The following is a 12,934-nucleotide window of genomic DNA, read 5'->3' as shown; positions in this document are numbered from 1 at the left end:
AGATGTAAAGACACACACAGACTGAAAGTAAAAGGATGGCAAGATATTCCATACAAATGAAAGCCAAGAGAAAGCTGGGGGGCACCTGGGTGGCTCAGATGGTTAAGCGTCTGCCTTTGGCTCAGGTCATGATCCCGGAGTCCTGGGATCGAGTCCCACATCGGGCTCCCTGCTCCTTGGGAGCCTGCTTCTTCCTCTGCTTCTCTCTATCTCTGTCTCTCATGAATAAATAAATTTAAAAAATCTTAAAAAAAAAAAAAAAGAAAGCTGGAGTAGCTATACTTACATCAGATAAAATAGACCTTAAAGAAAAGACTGTAAAAAGAGACAAAGAAGGTAATTACATAATAATAAAGGGGTAAATCCAACAAGAAAATATAACATTTGTAAATATTTATGGCATAACATAGGAGTAGCTAATATATAAAGCAAATATTAACAGATCTGAAGAGAAAAATAGACACCAATAAGGGTAGGGAATTTTAATATCCCACTTACATCAATGGATAGATCATCCAGATAGAAAATCAGCAGGAAACACTGGCCTTAAACAACATGTTAGACCAGATGGACTAACAGATATACACAGAACATTCCATCCAAAAGCAACAAAATACACATTCTTCTCAAATGCCCATGGAACATTTTCCAGGATAGATTATACGTTAGGACACAAAGTAAATCTTAACAAATGTAAAAGGACTGAAATCATATCAAGAATCTTTTTTGACCACAGATGAAACTAGAAATTAATTACATGAAAAACCGGGAAAATTTATAAATATGTGGAGATTAAACAACATGCTACTGACCAACCAAGGAGTCAAAGAAGAAATCAACAGAAAAATTTTAAAAATCTTGAAATGAATAAAAATGGAACTATATTACATACCAAAATTTGTGGGATGTAGCAAAATCACTTCTAAGAGGAAAGTTCGTAGTGATAAATGCCTACATCAAGAAAGAAGAAGGGACGCCTGGGTGGCTCAGTCGGTTAAGCGTCTGCCTTTGGCTCAGGTCATGATCTCAGAGTCCTGGGTTTGAGTCTCACATTGGGCTCCCTGCTCAGTGGGGAGCCTACTTCTCCCTCTCTGCTGCTCTCCCCAGCTCATGCTCTCTCTCTCTCTCTCAAATAAATTAAAAAAAAAAGAAAGAAAGAAAGAAGAAAAGTCTCAAATAAACAATCTAACTTTATGCCTCAAGGAACTAGAAAAAATGAAGCCCAAAGTTAGTAGAAGGAAGAAAATAACAAAGATTGGAGCAGAAGTAAATGATATAAAGACTAAAAAGACAATAAAGAAAACCAATGAAACTAGGAGCTGGTTCTTTGAAAAGATGAACAAAATTGACAAGACTTTAGCTAGACTCACCAGGGGGAAAAAAGACTCAAATAAATAAAATCAGAAATGAAAGAGGAAATGTTACAACTGATGCCACAGAAATACAAAGGATCATGAGACTGCTATGAACAATTATATGCCCACAAACTGGACAACCGACAAAAAATGGATAAATTCCTAGAAGCCTACAACCTACCATGACTGAATCATGATGAAACAAAATCTGAACAGGCCAATTGCTAGTAAGGAGATTGAATCCATAATCAAAAGCCTCCCAACGAACAAAAAGGCCAAGACCAGATGGATTCACTGATGAATTCTAACCAACATTCAAAGAATTAATACCAATCCTCCTTAAACTCTTCCAAAAAATAGAAGAGGCAGGAACTCCTCCAAACTCATTTTATGAGGCCAGCACTGCCCTGATACCAAAACCAGACAAGGATGCTACAAGAAAAGCAAACTACAGACCACTATTCCTGATGAACATAGATGTAAAAATCCTCCAGAAAATATCAGCAAACCGGGGCGCCTGGGTGGCTCAGTCATTAAGCTTGGGTCATGATCCCAGGGTCCTGGGATCAAGCCCCACATTGGGCTCCCTGCTCCATGGGAAGCCTGCTTCTCCCTCTCCCACTCCCCTCTGCTTGTGTTCCCTCTCTTGCTGTGTCTCTCTGTCAAATAAATAAAATCTTAAAAAAAAAGAAAATATTAGCAAACCAAAGAAAATATTAGCAAAAAAAGAAAATATTAGCAAACCAAATTCAATCAAATAAAAGAATCATAAACCATAATCAAGGGGGATTTTTTTCCCAGGGATGCAAGGGTGGTTCAACATCCACAAATCAATGTACTATATCACATTAACAAAATGAAGGTTAAAAATCATATGATCGTTTCAATACATGCAGAAAAAGTAACTGACAAAATTCAACATCCATTTATGATAAAAACTCTCAACAGAGTGGTTATAGAGGGAACATACCTCAACATAAAAAAGGCCACATATGACAAGCCCACAGCTAACATACTCAACAGTGAAAAGCTAACAGCATTTCCTCTAAGATCAGGAACAAAACAAGGATATCCCACTCTCACCACTTTTATTTAACATAGTATTGGAAGTCTTAGGCACAACAATTAGGCAAGAAAAAGAAATAAAAGGCAACCAAATGGAAAGAAAAAAGTAAAACTGTCACTATTTGCAGATGACATATTATATATAGAAAACCCTAAAGACTCCATCAAAAAACTTAGAATAAATGAATTCATTAAAGTTGGAGGATATAAAATCAATACTCAAAAAAAGTTGCATTTTTATTCACCAATAATGAGCTATCAGAAATAGAAATAAAAAACAATCCTATTTACAATTGCGTCAAAGAGAATAAAATACCTAGGAATAAATTTAATCAAGGAGGTAAAAGACATGTATATTGAAAACTATTAAGATATTAATGAAAGAAATTGAAAAAGACATAAATAAATGGAAAGATATTCCGTGCTCATGGGTTGGAAAAATCAATATTGTTAAGATGTCCATACTACCCAAAGCAAGCTAGATTCAATGTAATCCCTATCAAAATTCCAATGGTATCTTTCAAAGAAACAGAACAAATAATCCTAAGATTTGTAATGGAATCACAAAAAACCTTGAATAGTCAAAGCAAACTTAAGAAAGAAGACCAAAGCTGAAGGCATCACACTCCCTGATTTCAAACTATTATAAAGCTGTAGTAATCAAAACAGTATGGTTTGCCATAAAAACAGACACACAGATCATGGAACATAATAGAAACCCATGCATATTTGGTTAATTAATTTATAACAAAGAAGCCAAGAATATACAGTAAGAAAGGAACAGTTTCTTCAATGGTGTTCAGAAATGGCGTTCGACCACTATCTTATATCACACACAAAAATTAACTCAAAATGGGGGCACCTGGGTGGCTCAGTGGTTAAGCGTCCAACTCTTGATTTCAGCTCAGGTCAAGATCTTGGGATTCTCCCTCACCCTCTCCCTCTGCCCTCCACCCCCCTTCAGTCGCGTGCACGCACATGCTCTCCTTCTCTTTCTCTCTCAAATAAATAAGTTTTTTAAAAAAACTAACTCAAGATGGATTAAAGACTTGAATATAAGGCCTGAAACCATAAAATTCCTAGAAGAAAATACAGGTGGTAAACTCCTTGACATAGGTCTTAGTGATGATCTTTTAACCTGACACCAAAAGCAAAAGCAACAAAAACAAAAATAAGCGGGACTACATCATACAAAAAAGCTTCTGTACAGCAAAGAAAACCAATAACAACATGAAAAGACAAGCTACCGACTGGGAGAAAATATTTGTAAATCATATATCTATCTGATCAGCCACTACTTTCCAACATATATAAAGAACCCTTATAAGTCAATAGCAAAAAAACAATCTAATTAAAAATGGGCAGAAGATCTGAATAGACATTTTTCCAAAGAAGACATACAGATGGCCAACAGGTACATGAAAAGATGCTCAACATCGCTCATCATCAGGGAAATGCAAATCAAAACCACAATGAGATATCACCTCACATCTGTTAGAATGGCTATTATCAAAAAGAAACAAAATAACAAGCGTTGATGAGCATGGGGGGAAAAGGGAGCCCTTGTGCACTGTTAGTGGGAATGCAAACTGGTGCAGCCACTCTGGAAAACAGCATGGAGGTTCCTCAAAAAATTAAAAATAGAACTACCATATGACCCAGCAATTCCACTTCAGGGTATTTATCTTAAGAAAACATAAACACTAACTTGGAAAGATATCTGCACCCCCTTGTTCATTGCAGCATTATTTACAATAGCCGAGATACGATACAACCTAAGTGTCCATCAACAGATGAATGGATAAACAAATTGTGACATATATATACACAATGCAGTATTACTCAGCCATAAGAAAAGAATGAAATCTTGCCATTTGCGACAACTTGGATGGACCTTAAGGACATCATCCTAAGTGAAATAAGTCAGACTGAGAAAGACAACACCATCTGATCTCTCTTACATGTAGAATCTAAAAAAACAAGCTCAGAGAACAAATGGTGATTACCAGAGGCAGGACATGGGAGGTCAGAGAAATGGGCAAAGGGGGCCAAAAGGTAAAAAGGAAAAAAAAATATGGTCCATTACTGACCAACAAAAAACAAAACACAGAGTCTTACACTGGGGGAAAAAAACTGCTTTCATCCTATCACCCTTGCTCATAATTCTTCAATGCCTCCCCACTGCCTACAGAATAAAATCCAAAATCTATAATCTAGTACTTTTGGTCTTTTACAATCTAGTATAGTAGGGAAAACACTAGGCAGTAAGGATTATATGAGACTATGTATTAGCTCATATCTTGCCCTGGACTTAGGGGTTAAGTCATAGACTCTGACAGCTAAAAAGAAACTATCAATCTTAAATGAGCATATGACCACCTACAGCACCTGACCCCAGGGTTGCTTTAAGATCTAAATAAGAATAAATGGGAAAGCCCACTAAAAACTATCAATCATTCTACAAATACAAGCTGTCGGTTTTACTATCCAGTATTATCACCCAGACAAAAAAAAAAAAATCAATATTTATCGCACCAGAATTTCTCAGGATACAAAGAGAATCCACCAGGCTTGGGTACACAAGCACACTGGGACTTCCAAAGTGAACCAGTTGGTTATTTGAAAGGTCAGGTCATAAAGCTAATGAAACCAGCTACTCTGACCTCTTTTATCCTTTATAATCTGATATATGGCCAACTACCTTATGAATAGGGTACAAATACAAAGAGGCATTCAGTACGTATTTGCTCAATGACTAAGTGCCTAAAACACACTTGGATGATGATGAAAAGGATGACATACACAAAGGCATACTCGTCCCAGGTGTCAAGTTCAGATGCTTTCAACGACCAGTACCCCCTTTTAAAACACTCTAAGAAAGTCACGTGGTAAAACAATGAAAAAAATTACAAAGGAAAAAGTTTTGCTTGAGTATGTTAAGAGAAATTCAGGTCCTGGTGGTAAAACATACTCGTAAGAAATGGGGGCTTTGGCCTAAGGAGGAGCAAGCATTGTAATTGTCCTCCTTCTCCCAGTAACAGTCTCGGATTCTCTGGGAAATGACTCATCCCTCTGCTCTCAGAGCAAAATTAATCCCATCCCCAGCTCACATCTCTCTCTAATCAATAGTTCAAGGGCAGGAGAATGACCCAGACCTAAATTCATCTGATAGTCTCGTCACATATCCCTGGCCTGTTTAGTTCAGGGGTGGACAGATCCTTAGGTTTGTCAAATCAGAATGAACCGTGGGATTTTTGCAATGACCTGCAAAAGAGGGTAACCAGAAAAGGAAGGACTGGGAGGGGGAAAGACATGTCAGAAACCACGGTGCTAACTGTTTAAGCCAATTGATGTTGGCTTACAACATGCAGGTCATGAAATACACAGACTTAACTAGGATAGAGAGCCAAAGTTTTTAGGAGTAGGCTAACAAGTTCATATTTGTGTCTGAGAAAAGTACTTCTGGGAACTGCATCTATAATAGACTTAAAAAAAAAAATGTTGTTTAATGGCAAGGCTAGAAACAGAAAGACTATTATAATAGCCAAGTGAGTGCTAATGGGAGCCTAAATGAGGCAAATGATAGCAAGAAGAAGAAAAAAGGACAGAATAAGGAGGTAATCAGGAGGTAGAACAAAAATCAATAGGACATGGACACAGAATCAAGGAAGAGATTACGGTGGCAGGAGAAACAGGCGTGCAGCCGAGGAGTCTAGACAGATGGTGAGAGAGAGAGACTAGAGTATGGGTGAACTTGGGGAGGAAGTTAATGGATTCAGGTTTAGAACAGGAAGTTTTGATGAAGAAAGAGTGGAAATCCCAGAAGACTACCTAACAATCAGCCCACGTCAAATACTTTTTATATTATGATGCCTCTGGAAACCAGGACAAGTCAGTCTTCATTCCCTGTGAAGATGGATAATCATCTTGTCTCTCTGAAAATATTTATAGTTATTAAAGGTTAGGTAATAATTCAACTTCTTTTTAGGGTAAGCGATTAAACTGCCTTTTAAAATAAACAAATACAAACCTCTACCTCATACTGTAACACAAAAGTTAACTGGAGGTAGATCACAGATGTAAATATAAAAGCTAAAGCCATAAAGCTTTAGAAGAATATATGAGAGTATCTTCACAGTCTGGGGGTGGGCAAAGATTTCTTAGAATACAGAAAGTACTAACCAGAAAAGAAAAAACTGACAAATTGAACTTAAAATTAAAAACTTATCATCGGGGCACCTGGGTGGTTCGGTTGGTTAAGTGACTGCCTTCGGCTCAGGTCATGATCTCGGGGTCCTGGGACTGAGCCCCGAGTTGGGCTCCCTGCTTAGCGGAGAGCCTGCGTCTCCCTCTCCCGCTGCCACCCCCCACCCACTGTCCCAGCTCTTGTGCACGTGTGTGCTCTCTCTCTCTCTGTCTCAAAACAACAACAAACTTCTTTTCATCAAAATATATCATTAAGGGCGCCTGGGTGGCTCAGTTGGTTAAGCGACTGCCTTCGGCTCAGGTCATGATCCTGGAGTCCCGGGATCGAGTCCCGCATCGGGCTCCCTGCTCGGCGGGGGGTCTGCTTCCCCCTCTGCCCTCTTCCCTCTCGTGCTCTCTGTCTCTCATTCTCTCTCTCTCAAATAAATAAATAAAATCTTTAAAAAAAAAAATCATTAAGAAAATGGGTAGACAGCCATGCGCTGGGAGAAAACATTCACAAAATGGATCTTTAACAAACGACCAGGATCCAAAGTATATAAAGAGATCTTACAAATCATTAAGAAAAAAAAGATAAAAACCAATTTTAAAATAGGCAATAAATAGCACTTCACAAAGGAAGATACATGACTGGCCAATAAGCAAAGATAAACTGTTCCACATCACTAGTCATAAGGGAAACAAACTAAAGCTACCACGAGCTACAACTATATACCCACCAAAATGACTAAAATTAAAATGACTGACGACACCAAATGTTGACAAGGATGTGGTACAACTGGAACCTCATACATTGCTGGTTGGAGTATAAAATGGCAGACCCACTTTGGAAAATTGCTTGGCAGTTTCTTATAAAGTTAAATGTACTTCTACCCAATAACCAGCAATTCCACTGCTAGGTATGTACTCTAGAGAAATAAAAACATACGTCCACAAAAAGTCTTGTGCAAGAGGGGTGCGTGGGCGGATCAGTCGGTTAAGCTACCTTCGGCTCAGGTCGTGATCTCTGGGTCCTGGGATCAATGGACCCTGCATGGGACTTCCTGCTCAGCAGGTATCTGCTTCTCTCTCCCTCTGCCCCTCCCCACTGCTCGTTCTCCCTCAAATAAATAAATAAAATCTTTATTAAAAAAAAAAGTCTTGTGCAAGAATGTTCAGAGCAAGCTTTAACCATAATAGCCCCAAACTGGAAACAACCCAAATGTCCATCATCTGGCAAATGGATAAATTGTGATTTATTCATACAATAATACTCAGCAATATAAAGCATCAAGCTATGGATGTACTCCAATTAACATGAATGAATTTATAAGACGTTAATGCCAAGTGAAAGAAACCAGACACGAAAGAATACATACAGTATAATCCCATTTATAGGAATAGGTAAAACTCTCCTTCAGGGTGGGGGTGAAGGGGTGGCAGGGATTAACCGGGAAGAGACACAAGGGAACTTTCTGGGGTTTTGGAAATGTTTTCTAGGTGTGTGGGTTACACAAGTGCATGCATTTGTCAACTCAATGTACTATAGGCTTCTGTGGGTTTCACCATATGTAAATTATGCCTCATTAAAAGGAAAAAATAAACAAAAAATGATCTCTAATATAAATATCTAAAATCAATATGCTTTATTACTAGACCGAAGGAAACCTTTGTTATTCTAAGGCAAAAACAAAACACACCCACAACTTTTAAAAGGTAAAAACAAGTGGAAACGGGCCGACTAAAACATCACACGGACCACAAACCAACCGTGGGACTGTATGCAAATCACTTAAGCTCTCTGGGCCTCTATTTTCTCATCTATAAAACAGGGATTAGAAAATCGACCTCACCAGGAATATGTAAAAATTACGCGTATGCAAAGCACCTGGCACACAGGGCCTTAGTAAATGGTAGTGGGGTAGGAAACAGCAATTAGAAAATGCATAAAAAAGATCCCCTTTACCTTTCTGGTATAATAGGCAATTATTTATTAATTTAAAGAAGAGTTTTATTTTAATATCTCCCCACAGCCCTATCCTTTTTTCATGAAAACTCTCCCCCTGTCGGATAACTGACCCTATGCCATCCGGACGGCTGGTGGGGGGAGAGGGAGAGGTGCCTTGCTCTTCAGTGACCCTGCTCCCTCATCTCAAAAATGTTCATGTGAAACGAAGTTTTGGGCAATCAAATTATATGTAAAGGTATGAGTGAAACTCACAAGTCTACATTGCTTTATGAAATGCAAAGACTTCTTATGAAGAGTGTCAATACTAGAGCCAGGCTTCCCATTTATTAGGTTTACCTAAGGTAGCATCCTTACATCTGCTAGAAAGCTTTCTAATTATCTTTCAAAAGGCCATGCTGTTTCCAAATGCTACAACACGCACAGCAATAACTACTTTCCACAAAAAGCATGTTCAAACAGTAGACAAAGCTTGCAGAGTACTCTCCTTTTATCACACCAATGCTGTCTGGTTGGATTACAGCCAGCAACAGGGCTCAAGTAGATTTATCTTTCCTGTAGATCGTGTAAGTACATTTGCCTAATGCAGTGCCCTAGATTTTACAAATTACATTTGCTGGTGTACTTGCAAGTCTGCAGTTTTGAACATTTTCAAGGAGGACACAAGACATTTATATACAATAGTCTGTCCTGACCATCAATAAAAGGCCTATTTTGAGGCCACCTACTATCCTTTTGCTGTATTCAAAATTTCTGCAAAGCATTTCTTGGCTTTTAGCAAAGTCCGTGTTGAGCCAAGATGCTGATGTTCTATCTGCATTCAGACTGCACAGAAAGAATCCACACATACCAAAGATCTGTTTGAAAGCTCTTAAGGCCAAAAAATGTCTATTGTGTGGCCGGTGATAGGCAAGGACTAAAGGAAACTTGAAACTATAAATAGCGCAAAGAACACCACAGGCCTGGGGGAAAATGTTTTGCTTAAAATGGCACAACGACACAATTCGACATGATGTCCTTATTATATCGAAAAAGTGAATCTGAACCAACAAAAAAACTCTGATGATTAAGAAGAATTTATTCTCACTAAACAGTTCAATATGCCATTTTAGTACCACTATTTCCTCAGGACGCAGTGGTATTCACTGCACAGTGGCTCGGGTCTAACGCTCCATCATGATGTCACAAAACCCGAAATGCAACGGAATCCGACTCAGTGTTGGTGCATGCAGTCCAGGGGTGCCAACAATCAACCTGGAGCAGGCACGGGGCCAGGAAGACTCCATCAGGCTTCCTCACTGCCCCCGATAATCACTGCTCCCCATACAAACAAGTCCTTAAAAGCTCCAACCTAAAAAAAGAAAAAAAACCAGATTTGCTGGCGGTGTCTAAGAAAGGTACAGGGGTCACCTGTCAATGAGCAGGAAAGTAAGTGGGTGTAAAAATGGCTTCCCCGGGCGGACTGAAACGCAGTAAATCACAAGCAAATCCCTTTCTAGAGTAACGGCTTTACACCAGACCTGTGGAGGGACTCAGGCACGGAGCGTGCCAAGAAGCCCCCAACCGTTTCTCCTCCGGACGCGAACGCGCACAGGAGACCCGACAGCAAAGGCGAGACCAGATGCGGGCAGGGAGAATGGGCATGCCGGGGCTGCAAGCCCGACCGCGGGGGCGGGGGTGGGGGGGAAGGGGGCAGAATGCTCTCCGTCACCCCCACGACCCTGTCGCGGCCCGTCAAAACACAAAGCCCAACGGGTGGGGAGAAGAAAGAAAGGAATGGAAAACACGTGGTCCGCAGATCCGATGGGGGCTCCCGGGCCACCAGGTGCACTTCTACCGGAAGCGGAGGACGCGGCGACGGCCGCAGCCTACACCACCCCCGACTCCCGGCCCGGGCCGGACCCCCGCCACAGGTTGGCCGAGCCGGGGATCGCGGACAGGCTCGCGCAGAGAATTAAGTTTCTAATAATACAACTTTAGGCGGATTATAGCCGGCGTCGCCCAACACCGAGGCCGCACTTGGAGGGGGGGCGGTGCAGGGCGCAGCGGGCGCGCGGGCCGGGGTCCCGGAGGGGAATGGAGGCGGGGGCTCGCGGCGCTGGCGCCTCCTCGCCGGCAGGTGCGCCCCCCGCGCGTCGCCGCGCTCACCAGGTACCAGACGCCGAGCAGGATGGTGCCGGTGCGGACATGGCAGCAGAGGCAGCAGCTGTTGGAGTAGAACCGCGTCCAGGGCGCGACCATCTTCATCGCTCGGGCAGCTGGTGCCGTGGCGCGCGCGCGCGCCCAAGTTTGCAGGACCGTCGGCCGCGTAGCTCGGGGCTCCTTGCGCGGCTGCTGCCGGCTCCCCCGCCGCTCCCGCTCCCGGTTCCGCTCGCCCGTTCGCCCGTTCGCCCGCTCGCCAGGGGCCCGCGCTCCGCGCCTCAGCCGAGAGCTCCGAGCGGCTGCAGCGGCCGGACCCTGCTCCCCGAAGGCGGCGGGAGGAGGAGGAGCGCGGGGGAGGGGCGGGGGGGGCAACGCGGGGGCGGGCCACGTGACCCGCGCCGGGGCCAGTGATGTCACCGCGGGCTCCAGCCAGCTGCGGGCGCCGCCGGCCGGGATAGATAAATCAATCATCCTGCACGCCCCCCTCCCTCCGCAACCCCCACCCCCCACCCCGCCGACCCGGCGGGTCCGGGAGCAGGCCCGCGGTGGAGTTCCGGGCCTCCCCTCTCTCCTGTGGTCATCTGTGTAACTCTGTCACGGGTTTGAGATTCTTTTATGGTCTCGTTGGTTGCGGTTTCTCTCCTTCCACTTCTATTTTGCCGATAATCTGTAGATGCAAATGCTGTCACTGTTATCTTGCAAACTGGAAAAGGGAAAACTGCAGTCCTTCGAACCGCTCCTGGAGCCAGAGCAATTTGTCTCCGCTTCCCAGCTCAATTACTGTGGTAGTAACCTTTTTCCCAGAAAATAGGATGTGTGTCAAGGACATCCGCGCTGTGCTTCGGGTAGCATTTTTAATCATGACGGCAGCTCTAAAGAAACAATCATCAAGCCAGTTACTGCCTCAAGGTCTCTGAAGGACACAACGCAGAGCGTAAGGGGTACTGAAAGATAGGACTCCAATCAGGGGTTATTTCCTCCCATTTATTGTTTGGTCTCAAAGCGCCCTTGTCCTGGGTTAGCCGCTAATCACCGCTTAAGCTAAGCATCTCAGCTGAGTTAGATTATTAGCGCACGTCAAAGTTTCATTTCGGACTTGGAGCAAGAGAAAAACTGGTCGGATTTAAATTTCTTAAGGACAGGTTATATAGGAGAGAAGGAAAATGTTAGATGCGGTGGTTTAAGTGTGGGACTAGTTAGTTTGACGAGGTTGTAAAGCTGGCGCATTCTTAGTGCCTCCCTTAAACCCGGATCCGAAGGGACTGGAGCGTCTTCCCCAGAGACCCTCAGATGTGGGCCCTTAACTGGAACTAGTAAGTAACATCATTGTGGGAGATAATCAGAAAGAAGGAAGAAGGAAGATCAGCTTTTGTTTTGTTTTGTTTTGTTTTCTGAGACTACAAATTTCTGTTTTCTCTCAAACCTGAGATAATTTTCTCTCTGGCGTCTCCATTTAATGTTCGGTTATACCCATAGCTACTTTTAAACGGCCATGGGACAAGCATGAATGCTCTGAGCAGGGATGGACATAGAGAATCAGGGCGGGGAGTGCTACTTTCCAAATTCAAACTGCAGACATGTTCCTCTAACGACCTCCAGCTTTGCCCTCCCCACCAGGATTTCAGATTCATTAGGCACATGATTCATTTGATTAAAGGGAATTTTATATTTCACAGAGCTTACTATCCAGGATTTGAATTTACAGACATTTGCCAAATGGCTCTAGATAAGAGAGATGGAGAGTAGAGAAAATCTGGCTGGAGAAAGGAGATAAGGAGAGAAAAGGTACATCTGCAAGCAAAGTTTATGAAATAAAACTTAATGTCAGTATCTCTAGAGTCGTATTTATTTGGATGCAAGAGGATTGGGGAGGATTGGCAAAAACAAATCCAGAAAAACAAAAACCCCAGAAGCTTCCCCAGGAAGTTACTCACAGCCGGGTGACTCGGGTGACTCTACTCATTCTCAAACAGCGGCATATTTACTGGAGTACTGATCGCAGTGGGACAGGTCTTTAGACAGATCACCTTGTTCTCATCCCTGAGCCCCTCAGCTTCTGGGGCCACAGAGCAAAGAGCAAAGACAATAGCCTCCATACCCTTGGTCAGGTTGCCCTGCAAGTCGCTCACCCCTCCTCTCCCATTCTTCTCTCTCTCCATGGTGCCTTCATTACGGAGGAGATGGGGACACGGTAGGGACTCCATTTTAGAAAAGCCCCATT

General features: G+C 42.7%; 1 protein-coding gene across 1 annotated transcript in view; it reads right to left on the bottom strand.

Moving 5' to 3' along the window:
- LAPTM4B (lysosomal protein transmembrane 4 beta) overlaps positions 1 to 11,184 on the bottom strand; it is a 75,691-nt gene extending 64,507 nt beyond the window's left edge. Inside the window, exon 1 of the mRNA XM_021688409.2 lies at positions 10,720 to 11,184. Coding sequence (XP_021544084.1) covers positions 10,720 to 11,184 — 465 coding nt within the window. The remainder of the gene's footprint in view (positions 1 to 10,719) is intronic.
- Positions 11,185 to 12,934: the final 1,750 nt, after the last annotated feature.

This window comes from Neomonachus schauinslandi, chromosome 4 (assembly GCF_002201575.2).
Source record: "Neomonachus schauinslandi chromosome 4, ASM220157v2, whole genome shotgun sequence".
Lineage (NCBI taxonomy): Eukaryota > Metazoa > Chordata > Mammalia > Carnivora > Phocidae > Neomonachus > Neomonachus schauinslandi.
This window is presented reverse-complemented; position numbering and strand designations above follow the sequence as displayed.